Source organism: Zerene cesonia, chromosome 25, assembly GCF_012273895.1.
Source record: "Zerene cesonia ecotype Mississippi chromosome 25, Zerene_cesonia_1.1, whole genome shotgun sequence".
In the NCBI taxonomy this organism is placed as follows: Eukaryota; Metazoa; Arthropoda; class Insecta; order Lepidoptera; family Pieridae; genus Zerene; species Zerene cesonia.
Window position 1 is genome coordinate 6,116,432 of NC_052126.1, and position 22,328 is coordinate 6,138,759.

Genomic DNA, 22,328 nt, shown 5'->3' on the forward strand with positions numbered 1-22,328 from the left:
AAAAAAGCAATTGCAATGAAATTTAGTATGTAGACAGCTAGACAACCGAAATAACATATAGGCAACTTTTTATCCAGATTTTCTTACGGGATACGGACTTACGCGGGTGAACCCGCGGGGCACAGCTGGTTCCTTTATAAAGCCAAATTTGTTTTTGAGCCTAAATTTGAGGACAGATGCTTACCTCAAACACATAACTAGTGAGCTGCGTGGACGTCCTAATATCAGACCCGTAGACCTCCAACTCGTCCTTATCGCTAATCTCTATGACGTTACTCGCGACACAGTCGCTTATCGTGTCCATGCGTCGCTTCTTCGCCGCCGGGTCCGTTTCCTTTTGTGCTTCCTTATTCGATTGCTCCATTTCTCTTGTTGCTTCTGTAATTGTTCAGTTGCTACGCTAAGGAATTTGAGCATTCCGAATATGGGATTTAGGATTCAGTTTGCAATGACAAGCTGTTCGAAATATATTGCTATCTCGAGTCAAAGGAATGGGAAGAAAGAGATAGATAATGCGGAAGATTACTGACATAACTGTGATGACTTATTACATGCATGCGATTAGTTGTATATTTTTTTACAGCGAATAATGAATATTTGTGTTTCATTGGCAAATATCGAATGTAAGAAACATAATAAATTACATTTATAAGAGTTATATATTTTATACAACAAGGGTTGTAGTCTTTATTTTTCATAAATGAGCTATTGCTCACTGTACATTATTACGTACCAGCATCTGTAAGATCTATAGTAGCGGCCAGCGGTCTATCGATTGAGAATATCATTCTATTCTCTCTCTCGGTCACTCTGAGGAGAAGAGAGTTACCCAACCGCGAACCCAGAAAGAGAAAGTCTTCTTCTATGACGCACATCTAAAAAAACAGTATTAATTACACATTTATTTTTCATAATATTTCTTTATTCCTTTATCTCAATCGATGTAACAGGACACTTTTTTTTTTTATGTCATAGCGGGCAACTGAGCTGGTGGTTCGCCTGATGGTAAGCGATCACCACCGCCCATGAACATTCTCAAAGCTCGCTCTGCGAATGCGCTGCCCGCTTTTATGGGGTAAGTGAAAAGGAAAGGATTAATTACAGGATAGAAGGAATGGACTAGGAGGGATGAGGAAAAGGAAATAGGCCTCCGGCTCCCCCACTCACCGTACGAAACACAGTGGCATGCCACTATTTCACGCCGGTTTTCTGCGGAGGTGTGGTACTTCCCCGGTGCGAGCTGGCCCAATTCGTGCCGAAGCGTGCTCGACTCCCACAACTTAAAAGGACAACCACCAATGAACTCGAAATTGTTTCCTTCTATGTGATAAGCCCCGATAAACTTCTATGTGATACCCGTGATAAATTGAAACATTCCCAACTTTCAAACTGAAGTGCAAATATCTCTTTTAAAGTAATCCATCTCTCTTTCTGACAACAATTTTTTCTACCTCTCTCTCTCTCACTACCTCTGTATTGCAGCTTCTATCTCTCTCTGTTATGATATATTTAATGTTAAGCAAGTCCAAGTTTCCACTTAGCAAAAGTGCTATCTCCTACTATCTCTTGGCCACTCACACAGCTGGTCAGCACGGAGGCAGCGGCCCTGTCCAGATGGAAGCTGTTGACGCTGCGCACGCTGTCCGACAGCATGGTGAGCACGTACAGCTGGCCCCCGCGTAGGGCCAGGGCCACTCTACTCTCACCGAGCGTCGCCACTTTGGCCCCGTCCAGCGTTATGCACACACCTTCTTGTATACCTGTCAGAGATTGAGAAATAGATAAATAATTACGGTTCAAAAAAACACCATGTGAACTTCAACAATTTATATAAAGATTGGACATGTCTTAAAAATGACATTACATTGCTGACAAGCCTATAATGTCATTCTCTTAAATACATTTTAATATTTAAATCTACAATACTTAAAAAAACACACAATAACATTTTTACAAAGGCACACTCACGTAAGGGAAAATTCGTAGTGTGCGTTGCTATACTGTTCAAAGACACTCCATACGGTGGTACCGACTGGTTTAGGTAAATGAGAGAATTCGCAGCCAATATCAGACATCCACCTAAAAGAATAAATTATAGTATAAACAATAAAAAATACACAAATTAAAGAAAAATACACGACTGTGACATAAAACATTTCTAACAATTAATGCAAGTCGTTGGCCTAGCGGTTTCATTAAATGGCTGGATATCATTCTGCCAATTTATTAAATGACAGACTTAATAAGAATTCAGTTAAATTCAGGCAATCATTCATTTACTCACTCACTCATTCACTCACCGAGAGGCTTCTGAACTGGCACAGCCTGCAAGCAATCGAAGGGCAGGCCGGCGGTCGACCAGATAACCGGATGCACGCGTGCGCTCATGTTGAGGGACACGCCCGCCATTGCGCACGTGTCGCTGCGTACCGCAACACGACTAAATGGAAAGAAACGCATTGTTTATACAAATACAAAGAACCAAACAAACAAACAAACAAAAATATTTGATGGTGCACCAAAATATTACTTATTTTTAATGCGTGTGATTTTTACTCCTAATTTAATGCGTGTGAAGCCGTGGGCAATAGCTAGTAAAAAAATATTTTTATTAAACATTACAAATAAATTATGTATTGTTATATTTACATGCAATTTTTTTTTTCTAAAATCTTACCCTGGGAATGTCCTGACTGGTTCGTATAATAGCAATAACGTAGGTTCATAATACCCATACAGGAACTGTATATCTAGGATGTTATCGATCTTTTCATCCAGGTCTTTTAATACTATTACATATGACGCTAGTGTCGGCGCTCGCATTACGGGTTGCGTTAACTGAAAGTTGAATTATTGTGGAATTATATATAAACTTTTTTTAATTATATGTTACGAATATAATCTGAAATAGAGTTATTTATTTTAGAGTAGATGAAATTCGATTGCTGAGGTGGGATCACAGGTGGCCGTGAGGCTACGCGTTTCGTTAGAAACCCGCCTTGTAATCAAGTTATTCTTCAATGGTATAAAACTAAAAATTAAACAGCATTGAGACCCAATTCCTTACATTCTTTTTATCATCGTCCAGCGGTTTAGCCTCAAGAGGGTCTCCTTCATCTGATGTGATATCCTTTCTAAACGGTAAGACTGCTAACTTCTTCCCATACAACAGCATGACGGCACAACGAAATTCTGGATCCACTCGAATCCAGGGTATATGTGGATGGGTTGTCCAGCCATTCTGTAAGTATTCGTTGAAATTATTAATATGTGCAATGCTATGTAAACTCTGAACTGCTTGCAAATTCTTACGTTGATTGAAGCGGTTTAGATATTAAAAAAAATTGTTTAATAATATTGTGTTTATTTAAAATGCAATTCTTCCCTATAATTGTTGGTAGAATGCAATGAAAGTCTTTGTTTTGTAAAACTTCAATAAATAAATATTCATGTTTCATATTCTATTCATCTTGGTGAACATAAATGTCACAAAAAAAATGTTAAACGGTGTATTATATAAAAAATTGTGATCCGTAACATACTGCTAACAATTTAACACATTATCTTTTGGTAGACTATAATCTTTTATATAATAAACAATTCAATGGCACTAACCTTCATATCATCTTCTTCAAAATAATGCATACTCAGTGTAATCAAGTTGTTTGTCTGTGGATCGTACTGTACCACGGACAGTTTTGCCTCTCGGAAAGACAACAGCAACAAATCTCGGCCAGCACTGGGGCACTTAACTGATGCAATGGACATGATGTTGCCCCATAGTGTGTATGATGCTAGGCATTCTAACTTCATCTTTGGTGGTATGGGCTGGCCGGCTGAAAAGTTATTAATGTTTTTGTAGGAAACTATATTAGTAAATTTTGTTACTATATTCTTATTATCTATTTTATTTATTCTACCTTTCCACCAAGGCTGCACAAACGGAATCAAAGAAAAAGAAATAACAGTCCAGAGATTTTGTAAAACAAAATTTCCTTTCTCGGGTCTCAAAGAATGAAATTGAAATAAAAGGGCATAAAACAAACTATGTATAAATTTTCGTAAGTATTAACTCTTGATGGAACTGTGTTTAATTAAAAGAACTGTTAAGTTGGAACAAACTCAAATTGTAGAAGCTAAAGCCTGTTTAACTGTTGAATTTGAGACTTGAATAAAATGTAAATGTCAATCTGTAATTATTATATATAATGCGCATCATACCTGCATTGAGTTCTTTAGTGTTTCCTTCAGGAACGAGTCTATATACCTTCAAAATATTAGCGCCTGCGGTAACCAAACATGTTTCCTCGTTTTCGAAAAAGCAGCAGCTCACAGCATACTCCACTCCCGTAGCGGGATGGGTTTGCCGGGCAATCGAAAACATTTTTTATGAGCTAAATGCTAATACTAATAGGTTATGTTAAGAAATATAAGACAAAAGTTAAATAACACTAAATTATTATTATTCACAACACGGTTACATTTAGGAATGTTATATGAGAATTTCAAGTTAGCATTTTTGTGCTATTTTTATTAACACAATTGAACATGAACATTGAACAACAACAAGAGCCGACGCTATATTGTTTTGACACTTGACGTTTTACGAATGTCAAAACTGAAAAATCTGTCACAATTCTTTTTTTGACTGAAATGTGCCCCTAATCTGTAAGAAAAACAAGGGATTTAGGTTTTATGTATTTAAACCTGCTCATAATCATTTCAACTATCCATAGAGAGTCTATTAGGTTCAGAAACCTTATTTATTATTTTTACAACAAAAGCAAGCAATTGTTCCAAATATTCTTCATAACAAATATAATAGCTCGAACGAAATACATAGATATATATCGTTAACAAAGAGTAGTATAATAATACGGGCAATTATTGATCTAGCGATAATATCTCGGAATAATCAGTAAAAATAATTTATTATATCCAAACCAGATTTATGAAAAATATGCGATTAACACTTTATTTTTATATAAAACTTAATAAATATGAGCATTTCAGTCAGTATTAGGTTCCTTTTATTTAAGTTTCATTAAGTTTTTTCTTGTGTGAGGCAAATACATTACAAAAAAGTTGTCTAAGCAATCAGCCCAGGTATAGAACAATTTTTAAGCGTCACATAGCCAAGCTATTATTGAACCAATCGCGGATTTGGCACTTAAATAATTAAAAGACAACACTGATTCAAAACTAATTTAATTGAAAATACACCAGTTTTAAAATAACTTCTAGATAAATGATAATTAGATACTACATAAGATATACAATAAAACTCTATTTATAACAAAGACAATATTTATATTTTTTATTATTACACAAGATTACTAAAGCTAGGAAAACATTCCTGTGTAAAGGAATACGAATTAAGAATAGAATGTAAGTAGCATATCTCTGTACCTACTTTTGGGAGATCTTAGCTTTTGCTTTTATCAACTCAACTTATCTTCATCTATTAAGTACTGTGTTACATTTATCCGAATTAATACATAAAGATTTCTAGTACAGAGATATACTAAACATCAAAGCGTTATAAAATTGAAATAGCAGTTAACATACGTCTTGTTTAAAATAATATGCTCTATTAGGTATTTATTACAGACACACAAGTAACAATAAATCAGAAAACGTGAGAATAAGTATATGGTTATAATATTGTATTGTACACTATTTACAATAATTATGTAACATTATTAAGTATTTACGTAGGTAGTTAAGTGAGAATTATTGTAAAAGTATGAGCAATAATTTTTAGAGACAAAATAATATTTCGAATTGAATGGCCACCGGATCCTGAATCATCTCTTGATGTATTGCATAATGAATACTTGAAAATTGATTGTTCGCGAAAAATTAAAAATGTGGCCGAAATACAAAAAAAAACATTCGATATTATGGTCATTATTTAAAAATAAAACCATTAAACTCTCTTTATTTAAAAAATAAAATTCTGGAGCTACATTTGCGCGCGAAAATTCGTGTCGAGTTGGCGCGCTATAGACATCGTGTATGGGCACAGAATACTAACTAGTAACTAGCGTTAGTATGGGCACGCATTGTTCTTCTACACTGCCCCACATACAATATGCCCGCTACTCTTTTCCGGCGTTAAAAGGGCATGTTTAGAGCAATATTTGAAAAAAGCCATTTATCACATAGACAGTTTGAAATGACCTACGAACAACTTCATAAGGAAACTAAAAAAACATTTATTATTGCACTCTCATTATACTTTAGGCATAAGATCAATATAATGTTAATAGTGCCTCAGATGAAAATTATATGTATTTACATAACAATACTTTAGAAAAAAAAAATTCTTATCGATATTTAATTAGTTATATGTACTAATATGCGCTTCAAATAAGCATAGATGACCTCAGGGTATCTTAGAAAAATCGATAATGTATTTAATTAAATATTAATGCTTTTTCAGCGTACTAAAATAGAAACACATAACTACAGATATGACTAAACTTCACTTGTTTTTATTTGAAACGCATCGTAATGACTAAAACGAGAGGCAAGGCGACGATCACTTATTAATTTTAAATTAAACATGGTTGTACTATATGTTCTTTTTTATTGCATTAATTTTATGTAGAGCTATTTGCATACAATAGGAGCGAAAGGCTAAGGGTATAGATGGCGCCACTAGAGTTTGGGACAGTTGACATTTTCCATATTGAATTTGGACTCCATATATTATATTTAGGTTTTGAATTATTTTAAAACACAATATTAGTTGTTTGAGTATGTTTTTCAATACTCTATAAATATATTGACAAAGTTATTAACCAAAAGTAAATACTCGTCCACACAGAAGTTATTTATTAACAAAGAACATATAGTATTATTAAAATAAACTTAGAAAAATTCTTATCCCCTGTACTCCACTCACTTTGGTTTTCAGTCTTCAATTTGACAATTTTAAATTTATGTATACTTTGGATACTTTCACATCACTGAGAAAATCACTTTAAAAATTTCAACTCAACATATGAAAATACTGAGTAAGGAACTATTATGAGCAGGAATGTTTTAAATTCTTTAAAAAATACGCAATAATCTAAGACAACTTTTCTACAAAGATTTAATTTTCAGGTACGTCAAGGGCCAAAGGACAAAAATATTAAACCATCATAAACTTTATTTTATATCCCATAACATTTCATACTAATATATCAGTCTTCCAACACCTCAATTTCCACTCCATTCAGCCGATCTGCACATGTCATCGACTAATCTATCAAATTCGATAAGAGAACTCTCATGCTTAGCAAGGTCTTCAGAAAAATCTTCGGTAGTCATTTCGACTTTTTCTTCTTTAAACGCAGTACTATAATCGGATAATTTTAAGTGTGGCGCGTTAAAGAAATCTTTGTAAAATTCTGCTAATTCGCGTATAGGATGGTTATCAGCGAATGGAAAGCAGAGCAGTTTTAACGGTGGTTCATTTTCACTCCTGAATCCGGGAAATCTTTTAGGCGGCATCTCCAATGACGTTGGACTCTTTGAAATAACACTCATGTCTAATTCCTGAGTGCTCTTACATTCAGGTTTATCTTCAATTATCAATGTGACGTTAGGTCTAACTCTACATTTTGGAATAGGTATTTTCTCCAGGAATTCTCTTATAGCTTGCTCTAATAATATTTCATCAACAAAAGCGGCCAATCTGAGCGGTTTATTCAGGTCTACGGGTTGTGGTGATTTGGGCTCTTTTTTCTTTTTCGTTTCGAAGATAACGTGTTTTGGGCTTAGTTCAAAGTGATCACTCTTCAATAACAATGCCTTATTCTTCTCTGATCGGTTTGGTGATATGGAAAAGTTAGTTCGGTAAGATACGGTAAAGCCAAGCCCGCCCAGTGGTGTTTTAAGCATACCAGCTTGGACTTTCTTTACAGAATCACCTAAGGCATTTAGCTTTGGCTCACCGCTGTATACTCTATAGAAGATCGTAAATGATTCCGTCCGTTGTTTCCTTGATAAATGATACGCGGGGGTTATCCTCGTAATTGTGATAAGTGACTTCAACAAAATTCCCATTCTGAAATAAACTGTGTTCATAGCTTTCAACGAAGTATCAAACTGAGTTTCATCTAAACCTAGCGTCCACAACTCGAGGACCATTTCATCACCGTCTTCAGTTTGCACGGATATTTCGACATTAAGATGTGATCTGATTGTTTCTAGTATTCTATCTGAAGGAAGCGCATTTTTTGTCGCTTGGTTTACTTCAGGAGAATCTGGAATTTGTAGATTAAACCAGTCTGTGTCCGACGAATGTGGTTTCGTATTGGGTTCTATCTTGATACCTTTGCGCGATTCGACGATGACTTGTACCCCCTTATACGCTAAGAACTTAGTGAACTTTGTGAATTCGTTTTTATCGCTAATATTTGAAAACGCTGCGTCCGGCGCCATGTCTACTGTTTACAGGATATATTCACCACTAGTCTACGTATTTGTTAGCGAGTTATTCTTCATCAGCTATGCAGCTTTCTACGAGGTTCCGGAGATTAGGGTTCTCCATTGCAGCTGCAATCCTCTCTTTATCGTTGATCTGCTTATTGACTGTAAAAAAACATACATAATATTATAATGAAGAAAAATAGATACCAAATTACGTAACGTACAGATATCCTCGTCTAGGTTATCCTTAGTGCTTCAAATTTTTTTTTTTAAATTATTCATGTTAAAAGCACAACTTTGATCATTTATGTATGTATTTTATTATTATTTATTGACAGGATGAAATATGGCGCTCTCAAATTAAAATTGTTAAGCTTAAACCCCCCAGTTAATATTTTTTAGCTTATCAAAACGAATATCAAAGAAAGAAATCGTAAAAGACCATTACAACACAACTAAAAAGTTAGCAGTAGGGTTCTTCGCTTTCATAATAATAATCCTAGTTTCAACTGGATAAATCTATACACAAACTTCTACAACAATCTACATATCACAGCCACCACACCCACAGCAGTGATAATCAGATAATATCAATTATATTTAATACACCACTCAACATATAGTTATTTAGCCTATCACATATATCATCTATCAGGTTTAATCTTTGTGTTCCAAGATTACTGAAATCCAAACAAGTAGTATTCCATTAAAGAATTGTGATAACATTTTCACCTTTCATATTTATAGTTATGGGAGTTACAAAAGGTTATCATCATGCACTATATTTGTTGCGGCTAACTAGCTTAATCAGCCGTTTAATTAGATGCCTAGCTGCTTACTATTTATTTAGTAATTTGTTTCTAAACTGACACTTTGGGTTATAACAGACAACCCAGACAACTGCCACAGATAATTCTAAATGGTGACAAGTTCCATATGCATTGATTGAATTAATTGCTAATAAATTTCTTTTTTTCATAAATATTACAAGACCAGTTTTCTCACTTACAAACATTATATAAGTAATACTTGAATAACTTGCCTGGTTTGTCTTTGCAAAACAAAAAGACCAGCAAAATATGGTTTATATTTAGATCGCTGTTATCATAATAAACAAAAGTGATCAGACTATGTATATCGACAAACTATGAATGACAAAATATGAAGAATTTCTCAATCCGAAAAATAATTAAGTCTAAATAAAATTAAAAGTTATGGAATAAGTTTTTCAAAATTTAAAAGTTCATAGAAAGTAACATAGGATTTAATTACTTCATATTAAATGAATGCGGAACATAAAATGGAAAGTAAATTATTCTAATAATGTCAATGATAACAGCTAATTATAAATATTAATAAGTTAAAAAGATATTATTATGCACAAACTATCCTTTACATAATATCACATGACTGTAATAAAAGATAATTCTGCTATAACTATGTTTGTCCTGCAATCATTCTTCGGACTAGCAATTCAATAATAAATCATAGCTATCATGATATAAGGAATAAAATGCATTAACCATTTAAGACCATGAAATAAGTTTTCAATCTGCGAATTATCTTGTTTATTAATCTGTAGGAAACAAGTAAATTGTTTTTTTATGTAATAAAAACAACTTTTAATTGAATATAAACATTAGTCCATCTGTTAATTATTTAATGTACCCAAATACAACAGAGGATTTCAATTTGACTGTATTTTGTTTTAAACCCGTTTCTCTGTAATTCTGAGGAACAGTTCCTCCCCAGGGATGTTGATGACTTAAACACGTCTGATACTAAATCCATTAAAAGCTCTCAATACACATATGGGTGCTCACTCACTAAATTGCTTTTACTATAAAATTATTTGTAACTTAATTGTGAAGGCTAAATGCCTTTAATTGAGGAAATAAAAAAAATTTAATACATGCAAATAATTTTTTTTATTTTCTTAGTTGAATTATGTTGGATAATATTATGTCGTATTATGATTATGTCAATAGTAATGTAGGTATTTGTGAAATAAATCAGTTTTGGTCCAGATCTTAAGATGGCGTATTCTTTAAATTACATAGTGAGTAGAGAATGAAGGACAGATTTTGTTTAGAACATAAATTTTCCTCAAATACTTACTTGAAATGGTACAGTTAATCAGAGTAATTGTAAATAGGGACAATTAGAAACAATTCTCAATAAACATTTATCTATGTTTAATAACTTTACTTTTTCAAACAACTAACAATTTTGTTTTTATGAAACACTAGCTGTTCGCAACGGTTTCACCCGCGTAAGTCCATATCCCAAAGAAATATCGGGATAAAAAGTTGCCTATATTTTATCAGTTGTCCAGCTGTCTATATACAAAATTTTATTGCAATCGGTTTTTGCGTGATAGAGTAACAAACACACACATATCCTTACAAACTTTTCCATTTATTATATTAGTTGGAATTAGTAGGATAGTATAGTAGGATCTATGAAAATTTATTAAATCAAAGTATTTTTAAATGTTTCAATTACAGAAAAAAAAAATTAGGATATTTTTCTAACCATCCTGTTCACAATCATCCTGATTGACCCTAGTTTTTTTTTTTTATATAATTTAATAATCTGCAATCAGTCGTATGACTATGAGCGGATGTGTTGTAGACCCTAAAGTAATTATTTATTGGTAATTGTTTTTGGGTTATTTGGATCCATTTTTAATTAGTGATGACTGTTAATGGTGGTAACTCACAAAGAGTGACCCACATGGTAATAATGTTTAAAAAAAATCAGTCAGATTTCTGTGAAAATAAGCATGTAAAATGAACTTAATTTCTTTTTACATATGAATGTTTTATAAATTATTGTTGTGGTCATTAATTAATCTCTTTCTGTTAAATTGTAATTAATTAAACTAAATTAATATAAAATATGAAAAAAAATACCTAAATTCTATCAATCTATCCTTATAAAATCAAATTTTTTGTCCCTCACAATAATATTATTAATTGAGATCAGAATAAAGAAAATAAATGTGGTAATTGAATTAATAATCTAGGAAGAATGATGAAAGTATTAAAAAATATATTTCTTCTCTGAGTACCATTAAAGTGTCTTATAACAAGGTCACCCAAGTATGATTTTTAGTATAACTAGGTAATAACATAAATAAATCCAGCAGATAAGAGAATATCTATCAAAATATTTGCTTGTGGGAACAAAGAATGTTTAAAACTAAGAACATTATATTTAATGAATCCAATTCAATAATATTTTATATTAAAAGTCTTAGATGTATATTAAACATGTTAATTATTTGATTAATGTGCATAATTTAAATTTCTAATAACTTACTTTCATCTTCAGTAGTATGTGCTCCTTTCTTGATGAAAATATCCAGTTTGACAGGGTGATGAAGCGATCGCTGTATCTTTATTCTAATACAGAGACCTATTAACGTAGCCAAGGAACAGTGGGGGACGGTAGGATTAAATTCCACTCTCAACACGGGAACGTTGTCTTCTGTCGACTCCTTGATGAAAATCCCTTCTTCATAGACGACTTTCAGGTCTTCCAAAGTACTAGGCTTCTCCGGGTCCCGTATCGTCCGCAAAAAGTCTAAAACACCACAACACTAATTAAAACCACAGTAACTTGGAGACAAAAGCCACAAACCACACAAAAACTCAAAACAAACCATAAATCGTCTCTCTCAACTCATTATTGTCCTTGTACCCAAGTTCCTCTAATGTTGCACTTTTGTCCATATAAGCGGGCGTAGCGACTTCTTCCGGCGGCTTCTGCGAGTTGCTTAATGAAAGCTTCGAAAAGAACGATAACATATCGTCAGAAATTAGACTTTGATATTATTACGTTAACGAGTCAGACATGTTTTGTATTCATTATAGTGTTGTTAATTTATTTCGAGTATACCATTGATAAAAAACCGATTTATCGATTATCGTTCAAATGAATTAGATTGTTTTAAAATGTAATGAATTCAATCATTACTTATTTGTAATATAAAAAATAGGCTGATCCTATTCCTGTTAGACTACAACATTGTTATTTATTATTTGACAAATTGAAAATCCAAAAATTTCTCAAATTGCACATTGCAAGAGCACCTTGATTTACTAATGGGGTTTGATTGCTCCACCCCAGTGAATTTCTTGATCAGATTACTATAGGGAATGTATGAAATATTTAATATGCATTAATTATTATTAATCAAAGATAAAATATTCTTTGAAACCAAGTTTTAAATATTGTACTATAACACTGTTAATGCTAAATGGACACAATACGAATATATCCATGATATTAAATCATAACTGTTAAAAATTACATTGGGATAATAGCAGTCCTGAAAACGCAGTGTTATAAAAATATGGGCCAAATGTCCCCGACATACTTTACTATGGTTGGAGGATAAATGGAGGACTCCAGATATAAGTGTATAATCTATGGGCAGACTCGTGAGTTGTTACCGTTTTTTTTACAATTATGCTGAACTGTCAAATTTAGCTCGTATCTACTTTTTTGGGACTTTATTCGTGGCGAATTCTCTATTAATATCTCGTATACAGAGAATACGGAGTACCAGAGTAGATTAATATACATGAAAGAGAATACTCCAAAAAGTAGTATAATAATATGGAATACTCAATACTTATACCACACTACCGTTCCTTAATGTTAAAATAGTAAGCCAAATAGTAAACCTAACGAAAAAAAAAAGATTTTTTGTAAATAGATAATTAGTTTGCCCGCGGCTTCGCACGCGTTTAATAGATATTGTTATACGTATAAACTTCCTCTTGAATCAATCATTTTATTAAAAAAAACTCACAATCAAAATCCGTTGGGTAGTTTTTAAGATTTAAGCATACATAGGGACAGAGAAAGCGACTTTTTATACTATGTAGTGATTAATATTGGATAAAACCCAGACATTGCATACACGCCATTTCATGATGCGAAACACTAACGAATTTTATTATTAGACTAAGATTGCTTTTTCTGTAACAGCCAGATACTGTTTTCCGATGTGATCTTACGTACGTAATACATTTATTAATGCATGTGTTATAAGTCATCCAACGTTACATCAAAATTATTATTCATTCTTGAAATTGAATCAATTAGATTGTAGTAATATCGTCATATATTATTGCATGATTGTTGCCATCTTTCTACTACCTTCTAAACAACCACGATAGCAGAAGTTCCATACAGTCATTTCAAAGCATTTTTACCATAAAAAAATATATCAGCACCAGCAGCTTCCCGTTCGCTCCCGAATTATCGATATTAGTACCTGATGTGATGTATGACAGTTTGGTCTAGCTACCTACAATAAAACACAAAAATACTTATAAAGTAATTTTATTTAGAATTTTTTAAACGACTTCTTGGATCCCTTGCCTTTGGAGACCTTCAGTACATTGAATCGCACCGTTTTTGAAAGAGGTCTGCATTCTCCAATGGTGACAATGTCTCCTAACTCCACGTCTCTGAAAATGTTAAAAGGAAATTGTTTTAAAAACAGCATTTTGAATTGAACAAGACATTTTTAATATAAAATAATATCAGATGTTGGGTTAGAACACGTTTTTCGTCAATTAGTCTTCAGAAGACCGTCGTGTGAGTATCATCATTTAAATTCTAACTGAAATAATACTTTCTTTGCATTTGAGTCACATACAAATTTTTGCCAGGATAATATTTTTCGAACCTAACCTTAAAATTTTTAGAACTAGTGCAAATTTAAATTTATATGGGACTATATAAGGGAGACAGTTATATATTTAAAATAATAAAAATTGGTAACTGTAGGGAGAAACAAAAAAAAAACTGTTTTTTTGAAATCGGTTGAAAATAATTGACAAGCATGTTTATAGAGAACAGCCTTTGAAACTGTCATGACAATGCCTTAATAGCTATAGAAAATTTCTGAAATGGTTTTCATTTAAAATAAAATTTTACTTCAATTTACATGCTTATCTTGTAGTACATAATATTATGTTCAATCTCATTTCCACAAAATTATTCCTAAATAATACACACCTGAAGCAAGGTGATAGATGAACTGACATATTCCTGTGTCTCTTCTCGAATCTGTTGTACTTGGGAAGGTAGTGAAGGTAGTCACGTCTGATGACAATGGTCCTTTGCATCTTCATCTTTTGGACCACTCCAGTAAGGATACGCCCACGAATAGAGACATTGCCAGTGAAGGGACACTTCTTGTCAATATATGTGCCTTCGATTGCCTGTGGATATCATATTGTCTTTAATAAACGCAAATTATCGAGTGACCGATGCATATGAAGATGAGTGTGTAGTTCCTTATAAGAATATAGATAGTGTGAAATCTTTACAGAGCTTTATTTATGATCCATTTGCTGAAGTATTATAGAATTCACTGATAAATAAATTTCTATTAGATCAGTATATTTATACTCTCCAAATAATTTGTTGTTATAGTAAATATTTTTATAAGGAACAATAAACCAATCAGTGTTGGGTTAAAACACAGTCATCGTCATTTTGTAATCGGAAGACCGTCGTGTGATTATCATCATTTTGGTTCATTTGAAAGCTTTAGCCCCGTAAGCGTTGTATTAGCACTTATAGCTTGAATATGTCATATATCATACATAGCAGTGTGAATTTAAATTATAGATTTGTTAGGTTTGTATGTGGTTAATTATTCCTAACAAAATTATAATTTAAATACTTGTTTAGCACAATAAGCTAAGTAATGTGAACCTCCACCAATGCTGTACACTTACAGTGCAATTTATAATAAGTTCAATTCTTAGCATATTTTACATTTGGTTAATTTTTCTTAATTTTATCAAATAATATAATTTATTTACTCACATTCAGTGTCAACAATACAAAGAAAATAATACTATAACTGATTTAAAACTATACTAATTGAATCATAATTAGCATTTATAAAAGTATTCAATAATTGTACATATTAATATTATACAAAACTAACTCATTGCAGTTTTACTTAGACCGTGAATATGAGTGTACATTATCATTTGTTGTAATTTCACATGCAACTTACCGGTAGCCCATAATATATATATCATAGCATACAGAGACTGTGAATTATTACGAGCATAACATGAATATACAACAATCAATAATTCAATTCAATTATGAAACTCATTTTTAGGTAGCATTTGTATCAAAAATATCATATTGATTTTGCAAATAAATCAATATTTTTGCTACAATACCAAATTATTCTTATGAACTATTAATTGTTGCTTATAATATAACCCAATAGCAACGATGAAGCCACCACCAGCGGACCAATTGTAACTGTGAACTAAACCAGACCTCTCTCGGTGTCTTGAAACCCAGACCAACATTCTTATGATGCCGCATGTCCTTCTTCTTCAGCCCTCCCTTACGGTTCAGGAACACCGTAACCTGTTTCTGAAACGCTTTCTCTGTCTACAGAAAAAAGAAATCACACATTAGTATCACACAGCAGTTTACCTCTCGTGGTGTTTTGAAACCGAGGCCCACATCTTTGTGGTATCTCAAAGGTTTACGGCTACGTTTCACACCGATCCCTTTTTTACGGTTCAAGAACACCGTTGGTTGTTTTTGGAAGGAACGTTCGGTCTGCAATCGGTAATTACAATTAGAGGTTTAAAATTGAGGATGTTAAAGTGTTGGATATTTTCAGTGGCGAAAGGTTTAAAGGTAACTAGTTAAATCATATTTTTCTGTATTAACAATTTGTTGTAAGTTACATTACCTGTTGGGTGTTACATATTGTAGTAGAGTGCTATCTTAGATATAACCTAAGATTTTAACTGGTATAGTAAATTTACGATAAATATTGGTTTGAAATATCAATATGCAAGTTTACTATTAAGTTTAGAAGTTTAAATATGGATTTTATTGTACAAATTAAATAATGATGGAAGTTCTGAGCCGATTCCCACGTGGATGAAAACAACAAACACATTTTCACTTAAAAGTGTAAGAACTGTAAATTGTATTAAAATTTTATATTTAACACTTTTTTACCACTAAAATGGCAAAATAATTATAATATTATTCAAGAAAAACAATTTAATTTGCGAGAAACTCGGCACCTACCTGATCCGCCATTTTGCTTGACAATGAAAAGAACTGTCACAGATAAAACATTTGCTAAGAGTACGATGAAATTTGGATAGATAACAAAAACAGTAAATATATCGATAAATTATTTTAAATGAAAAATAACATTTAAATTTATTTTGTGTAATTCAATCAATACGTTATTTGAAATATACAATTCCTTGTAGTGCCGACAAAATTATGAAAAAATAAAAAGAAAAAATAACTACCTAACGAAAATTTGTTTTCGTAACTTTACGAACGAAGACTTTTATTAAAAAGTCGAAGTGTCAAAAGCGCAAAAATTGTTATGAAAATATTGAACGGCTTCTGAAATTTAGAATTATTGTGAATTATGATATTGTCTTTTACTTAATTCATGTAATTTTTACTCATATTCATTCTTATAGATTTTTTACTTATTTTCTTTGTTTTAAATATAGTGCGCTTAACAGTTTATGTGCAAGAGTAATGTCTAGCTTTTGCCATTTGTTTTGTGACGAAAGACAATATTATTTTATTTGATATGGAAGAAGTGAGGCAATTGGTGCAAGAGGAAGGTCGGGAAGCTAGGAATTTGGTGGCTTTTCATGTCGCCGTGGATTCACCAGGTATTTTGCAATGAATTTATGTTTACGGCCTTCATCTTTTGTACTTACTATAACGTGGGTGTAGAATCTATACAAACAGTGTTACCAAGTATGAAGAAAGATTGATCAATATGTTATTAATACTGGATGCAGACGGCGATTGATATGCTATATTTACGACTATTGATTTTATTCAGTCTGGCTTTAATGTATGGCTAATCTTTTATTATCATGTTTTTGTTTTGATGCTTTTATCTTTGTGCCCGTTAATTTAATTTGATTTTAAATCGCTATAGTAAATAATCTATTAAAATAAGTTGCAGTGACTCCGAAAGATATATAAAAAAATTTGATTAGCATTATACAAAAATGTAATCAAAATAAGCATAAAAAACACTTAGTCACTTTTTTTTCTTACATAGGTAAACATGTATGTTGTAGGTGAATGTTAATCTGACTTATATTGACCCCTGTATTTGCACTCTGAACCACTGTAGAAATGGTTGAATTTTGAAACATACATATAAATAACTATGTGTTGGTATAAAAACAAAATATAACTCCAATTCAGTCAAAGTTGCCAAGTGGTGCCATGGTATGGGGAATGAAATGACATATTTTTTACTCTTTATTATTAAAAAAATCTCTTTATTATTAAACGTTTAATGTCACCTACAAAAGAAATACTTATAAAGAATGGAGAGTAAACTTATGTTTTATGATAAAGATGAATTGGTTTCTGCACACAGACTTTCATGAAGTGGGTTAAATGTGCTCAATGATGTTCTAAAGCAATTTAAAGAAACATTAGGTAATATTATTGGTTGATTCGTTGACCACTTCTTGAGTCATGCATTTCATATAAATATTGATGATTAATATGTCATGAAAATGGTTTTAAATTACATGATGCTTTCTTTTGAACTGTTGAATAGATTTGTATTAATTTTGTTCAGTGATGATATTATAAATTGCAGTTTTTTGATAGAATATTTTATGAACCAATTATTCATATCAATATATTATATGATATTAACGAATAATTTCCATATTATGTCATAGCTAATAAGTAGTAATAAGCAGTATTGGCACAGTGGTGAGAACCTCAGATTTTAAAATCGATAAGTAAGGGGTTCGAGACCAGGTGAATGCACAGGAAATAAATTGATTTTTCAATTAATCTGCGCATGTAAAACATCACCACTGCTCTAAATTGTGAAGGAAAACATCGTGAAGAAACTGGATGGGGGATTATGGCCTGAACCCTAAGGAGGCCTGTGTCCACGCAGTGGGAACATGTATGAGCTGATAATGATGATGAATAAGTAGTAGAAAATTTTGTCATAATTTACCCAATGGTTGGGTACAAACAGAATATTTTCCCCTCTTAAAAACAATTTAATGGAATGGTCTGTTTTCTGTTACAACACATTTTCACTAGGTAAACTAGTTGTATAATGAGCCTATTTATTTCTAGTCTCGAATTTACAAAATATAAACTAGAGTTTATAACAATTTTTTTTTCATTTTTATTTCTAGCGTCCAAAGTATCCCGCAAGCCGCCCCGCTCGCTTCCGCCCGCGCCGCGCCCTGTTCCGCGCACGTCCCGCCTTCGCTCCGCGTCCGCGGGCCGCGATAAGCGATCCGAGTTACGGGCGCGGTACTGGGCCTTGCTATTCGGTGATTTGCAGCGGGCGGTGAGTTGTTCTCAATATAAAAGTGAGACAATTTGGCTGATTCTATAATTAAAGCGAGTTTGTTAGTTTTTTTTAGTTATATTAATTTATATTTTTACAAACATAATTGCATATACAATACCTGGGTAAACTAATTATGTGAAATACAAGGTGCATCGGCAGGAACCATGAATAAAGTATAGATCATATTGATTCATAGATTGAGGTCACTTGTTATAGAGTATTACAGTCACTGTCTGCCTTGTGTTGAATGTTTAATGAGTTTAAGGCTTTATTGGATTGTTTAGAACGTTTGAAATTGAGTGGCAGTCTATTAAGTGTTATGAATGCCTTATAAGAGTAAGTTGTTTGAAAAAAATGTTCCTAATTTATTTCTGTAAGTAGGATTATAGGAGCAGGTAGTAAAATAAATACAAATGTTTGTTGCGAATGTATAATTCAGCCTGATTTTCTGCAATTTGCTTAATGAATATATAGATGAAGTTATTTTTATACATTATATGTACATATAAACATTTACTTATGTATAGAGTGATCTCTAGGAATATTATAAATTCGCAAATCATATATTATTCTTACTTTTTCTTTAAATTTGTTACGATGTCTTTGTTACAGATTGGTGAAATATACAACACTGTTGAAGCTAACGAGAATCTAAATGAGTGCCAAGAAGTAATCCTAGTTTTGGAGAACTATACACGCGATTTCAAAGCTTTAGCGGAATGGTTCAGGCTGAAATGGGAATACGACAACACTCCCCCACCACAGAGGCCGCAAAGCTTAGCGTGGGAGATACGGAAGACTGATTTTGTTAAACCAGAACCGAGACGGGCTTATTCGGTTAAGAGTTCTCCAACTGTGTCAGGCAAAAACAGCCCCTGCCTCTCCGGACATAATACACCGAGTGGTAAAAACAGCCCGAACCTAACGGGTAAAGCGAGTCCCGGAAGTGGTAAAATTAGCCCAAGGATTTCCTCAAGCCATTCCAGTACTAGTCCAAAAGCGAACATAGAGTTCTTTAGCAACAAAATCAATGCTTCTAAAGTGACAGCCAAGCCAGAGCCTAAAATTGCTAAAGAACTTTCACGGCTTTCTGATATTAAAGAAAAAGATATAAAAGAAACATGTGAAGATGTTTCCATTATAAAAGAAAATGGAGTAAAGGACAAAGAAGAGCCATTTAAACCTAAAATTATTGAAATAGGTCATGCAAAATTGAGCCCTAGTGCTTCGCCTAAATTAGTGGTGGTAAAATCTCACAAATCCAAAACTAATACAGATACAAAAAAACAAAATGAAGATATTTCCTGCCAGGCTAAATCTACTATTGATAAACTGAACGCGATGGAATCGGAGTACTTACAAAAACAACTTGTTGAAAATAAAACAAAGAACGACAACATGCTTAATAGGGATTTGGAAATTGAGCAACAGGCAAGCCTCGTGAAGGAAAACAAAGAGGAAATCGCTGTGGACGATAAAGATAGAGAGTTAAATGACTCTCCAACAAAATCTGAAGATAATTTTGCTGATGTTTCAAGCGATAGTTCTCCAAAATCCATAGCTAACGATAAAACAGCGATTGTGAACGTTAATGTAGAAAATTCAGAAAATAGAGACGATATTTTAAATGAAATGGATATTAAAAATGATTATGAGAATTCGAGTCCATCATGTATTGATGTAAAGATGGAAATCAGTACAGAAAGCATTATTATTGTTACCGAAGACTTTAATATAGAAAATATCAACGAAAAAGAAACAAGCCTGAATGCCACAACCAATGATTCACTTTCGGATTATAAAGAACTTGCTGAAAAGGAAGAAGCAAAGGAAGCCATGGATATCAAAGTAAAAGATGACTCAAATCAAGACTCTAAAGAGAGTGGCAATTCAATTGATAAAAAAGATGAAACTGAATCTGCCAAGGATTCAATAAAAAATATAGAAGATGTTGCTGCACCAACAAAATTAAATGAACTAGAAAAAAACACCAGTAAAGAACAGGATAATAAAAAGTCTGAAGCTAAACCGACATCTAAACCTGCATATTCCCAAGCGGCAGCAAAACCTAAAGCCATTTATAATACTAAATCTGAAGTGAAAACACCTATACGGCTTGCACGAAGTTCAACTGTTGTTGAGATACGTCCGCCAGTGCCAAAAGTAATTCGCCCATTTCAAAAAAAAGTACAGACAAACAAATGCAGTTACCCCTTCAACTTAACTACAGGAAGGACTAGCTTATTCGATGCAACTCCTTCACCTAATGTGAATCGAGGGCAAGTGGTGCCAAGAAAATCAACAGCTAGAAATATTCACATGGGCGCAGGAGACGCTAAGTTAGTCACAAATCGACCTATCCTTAAAGCTAGATCAAGACCCACTTCATTGAGAGATAACGAAAAAGGCGATAAACGCGAAAAAGTCAGCACATTCCTGGAAAAAGTTGGTCATCGCAAAACTTCTGTCCCCAATTCGGAAATGAATAGAAACGAGTCGAATGAAAGTATAAAAACTCTGGTACCTGAAGATTTGAAAGATGATGATGACGTTAATTCTATAGAAGTATTTAACGTGGATAGTAAGAATGATAATGATGGATGGCTGACTGTTAAATCAAGGCGTGAATCAAAGAAACAATCCAAAACCTATTGGGCTAATAGATTCCGACAACCATCTGCCACTGCAAGCTTGCCAACATTAAACATGCTAGAATCGCCTAAAGAAGAAACAAAGTCAATTGTTGAATATGAAGTGAACAAGACGGATCGAGCAAAATCTGAACAACCTCAAAAGATAGATAAAGATAAGGAAAAGAAAACGGATAAAATAGTTAAAGTTGCAGCTAAACCTAAAAGTGAAGGTAAACAGAAAGATCCAGCGATGAGACGTCAGAAGTCCGATGTGACTGGATTGAAAACTCGCGTGTCTAAAAACAAGGTTCTTACCAAAAAGGCTGAGAAAACTAAAGGGGTACCAAAGGAAACGAAAAATCGATTACACTCCTCTTTAGAAAGTCTCACAATGGGGCTGAGTCGATCGCAAGAGAGCGTGCACGAAGAATTTGATTTCGACAAATGGAAGGCAGAATTCAAATCGACATTCAACTTCCTAGATGACGACGATCATATATCTGACCACAATGAGATATTGAAGTCCGCTGATCCGTCTGAGATGTCGGAGATTGCGGAAATGACGTCACAGATTGAGGAGAACGAGAGGAAAATCAGTCTTGCGTTGGATTTCCAGTCGGAAGTCGATCAGCGGAAACTTTGCGAGGAAGAAGATCTATTGAATAGACAGATAATGGAGCTACAACAGGTTTCTGATATTGAATTGGATACGGAAACGGATGATACTGAGGTAGGGATTACTCGAATTACTCATTCTGATTTTTTTTTTAATATATGTATAAAGACTTGTAAATAATAAGCTAATTAGAAATTATTGGAAAGAGTATTCAGAGTACCTAATTTTTTGTCGAACTAAATATAATACCTACATA

General features: G+C 33.0%; 5 protein-coding genes across 6 annotated transcripts in view; 1 reads left to right on the plus strand and 4 right to left on the minus strand.

The window, feature by feature from the left end:
- Nucleotides 1-4,576, minus strand: part of LOC119836625 (cleavage and polyadenylation specificity factor subunit 1) — an 18,738-nt gene extending 14,162 nt beyond the window's left edge. Inside the window, exons 1-9 of the mRNA XM_038362008.1 lie at nt 4,222-4,576; nt 3,616-3,836; nt 3,068-3,241; nt 2,678-2,838; nt 2,301-2,440; nt 1,969-2,079; nt 1,579-1,760; nt 734-875; nt 185-378 (exon numbers count right to left, since the gene is read on the minus strand). Coding sequence (XP_038217936.1) covers nt 185-378; nt 734-875; nt 1,579-1,760; nt 1,969-2,079; nt 2,301-2,440; nt 2,678-2,838; nt 3,068-3,241; nt 3,616-3,836; nt 4,222-4,384 — 1,488 coding nt within the window. The 5' untranslated portion in view covers nt 4,385-4,576. The remainder of the gene's footprint in view (nt 1-184; nt 379-733; nt 876-1,578; nt 1,761-1,968; nt 2,080-2,300; nt 2,441-2,677; nt 2,839-3,067; nt 3,242-3,615; nt 3,837-4,221) is intronic.
- Nucleotides 4,577-5,430: 854 nt separating this feature from the next.
- On the minus strand, nt 5,431-8,471 carry LOC119836657 (autophagy-related protein 13 homolog). Its single transcript, XM_038362044.1, has one exon. The coding sequence runs from the start codon at nt 8,434-8,436 to the stop codon at nt 7,210-7,212; it is 1,227 nt and encodes a 408-aa protein (XP_038217972.1). The 5' UTR covers nt 8,437-8,471; the 3' UTR covers nt 5,431-7,209.
- On the minus strand, nt 8,444-12,296 carry LOC119836658 (MIP18 family protein galla-1). Its single transcript, XM_038362045.1, has 3 exons — nt 12,092-12,296; nt 11,749-12,012; nt 8,444-8,586 (listed from the first exon to the last, which is right to left on the minus strand). Exons 1-3 carry the CDS (start codon nt 12,234-12,236, stop codon nt 8,489-8,491), a joined length of 507 nt encoding a protein of 168 aa, XP_038217973.1. The 5' UTR covers nt 12,237-12,296; the 3' UTR covers nt 8,444-8,488.
- Nucleotides 12,297-13,766: 1,470 nt separating this feature from the next.
- Nucleotides 13,767-16,612, minus strand: LOC119836665 (40S ribosomal protein S11). Of its 2 annotated transcripts, none has more exons than XM_038362058.1 (4): nt 16,531-16,612; nt 15,757-15,873; nt 14,464-14,669; nt 13,767-13,910 (listed from the first exon to the last, which is right to left on the minus strand). In XM_038362058.1, exons 1-4 carry the CDS (start codon nt 16,540-16,542, stop codon nt 13,787-13,789), a joined length of 459 nt encoding a protein of 152 aa, XP_038217986.1. In that variant the 5' UTR covers nt 16,543-16,612; the 3' UTR covers nt 13,767-13,786. The 2 variants fall into 2 exon arrangements, with proteins under 2 accessions (XP_038217986.1, XP_038217984.1); XM_038362056.1 differs by lacking the exon at nt 15,757-15,873 and adding an exon at nt 15,919-16,047 and having other exon boundaries at nt 16,531-16,557.
- A 216-nt stretch (nt 16,613-16,828) lies between these two features.
- The window catches only part of LOC119836626, a 57,187-nt gene continuing 51,687 nt past the window's right edge, over nt 16,829-22,328 (plus strand). The window contains exons 1-3 of the mRNA XM_038362009.1: nt 16,829-17,144; nt 18,663-18,820; nt 19,436-22,186. Of these exons, the coding sequence (XP_038217937.1) occupies nt 17,060-17,144; nt 18,663-18,820; nt 19,436-22,186 (2,994 nt within the window). The 5' untranslated portion in view covers nt 16,829-17,059. The remainder of the gene's footprint in view (nt 17,145-18,662; nt 18,821-19,435; nt 22,187-22,328) is intronic.

What these genes read in the sequence shown, in the direction of transcription:
- LOC119836665 (XM_038362056.1), bottom strand. An exon ending in GTTTCAAAACACCACGAGAG is followed by an intron (nt 14,670 to 15,918) that starts GTAAACTGCTGT and finishes TGATATCCACAG; the next exon opens with GCAATCGAAGGCACATATAT. An exon ending in CATCTATCACCTTGCTTCAG is followed by an intron (nt 13,911 to 14,463) that starts GTGTGTATTATT and finishes TAACATTTTCAG; the next exon opens with AGACGTGGAGTTAGGAGACA.
- LOC119836658 (XM_038362045.1), bottom strand. Translation starts at nt 12,236, where the DNA reads ATGTTATCGTTCTTTTCGAAGCTTTCATTAAGCAACTCGCAGAAGCCG. An exon ending in GTTGAGAGAGACGATTTATG is followed by an intron (nt 12,013 to 12,091) that starts GTTTGTTTTGAG and finishes GTGGTGTTTTAG; the next exon opens with ACTTTTTGCGGACGATACGG. An exon ending in ACATACTACTGAAGATGAAA is followed by an intron (nt 8,587 to 11,748) that starts GTAAGTTATTAG and finishes GTTTTTTTACAG; the next exon opens with TCAATAAGCAGATCAACGAT.
- LOC119836657 (XM_038362044.1), bottom strand. Translation starts at nt 8,436, where the DNA reads ATGGCGCCGGACGCAGCGTTTTCAAATATTAGCGATAAAAACGAATTC.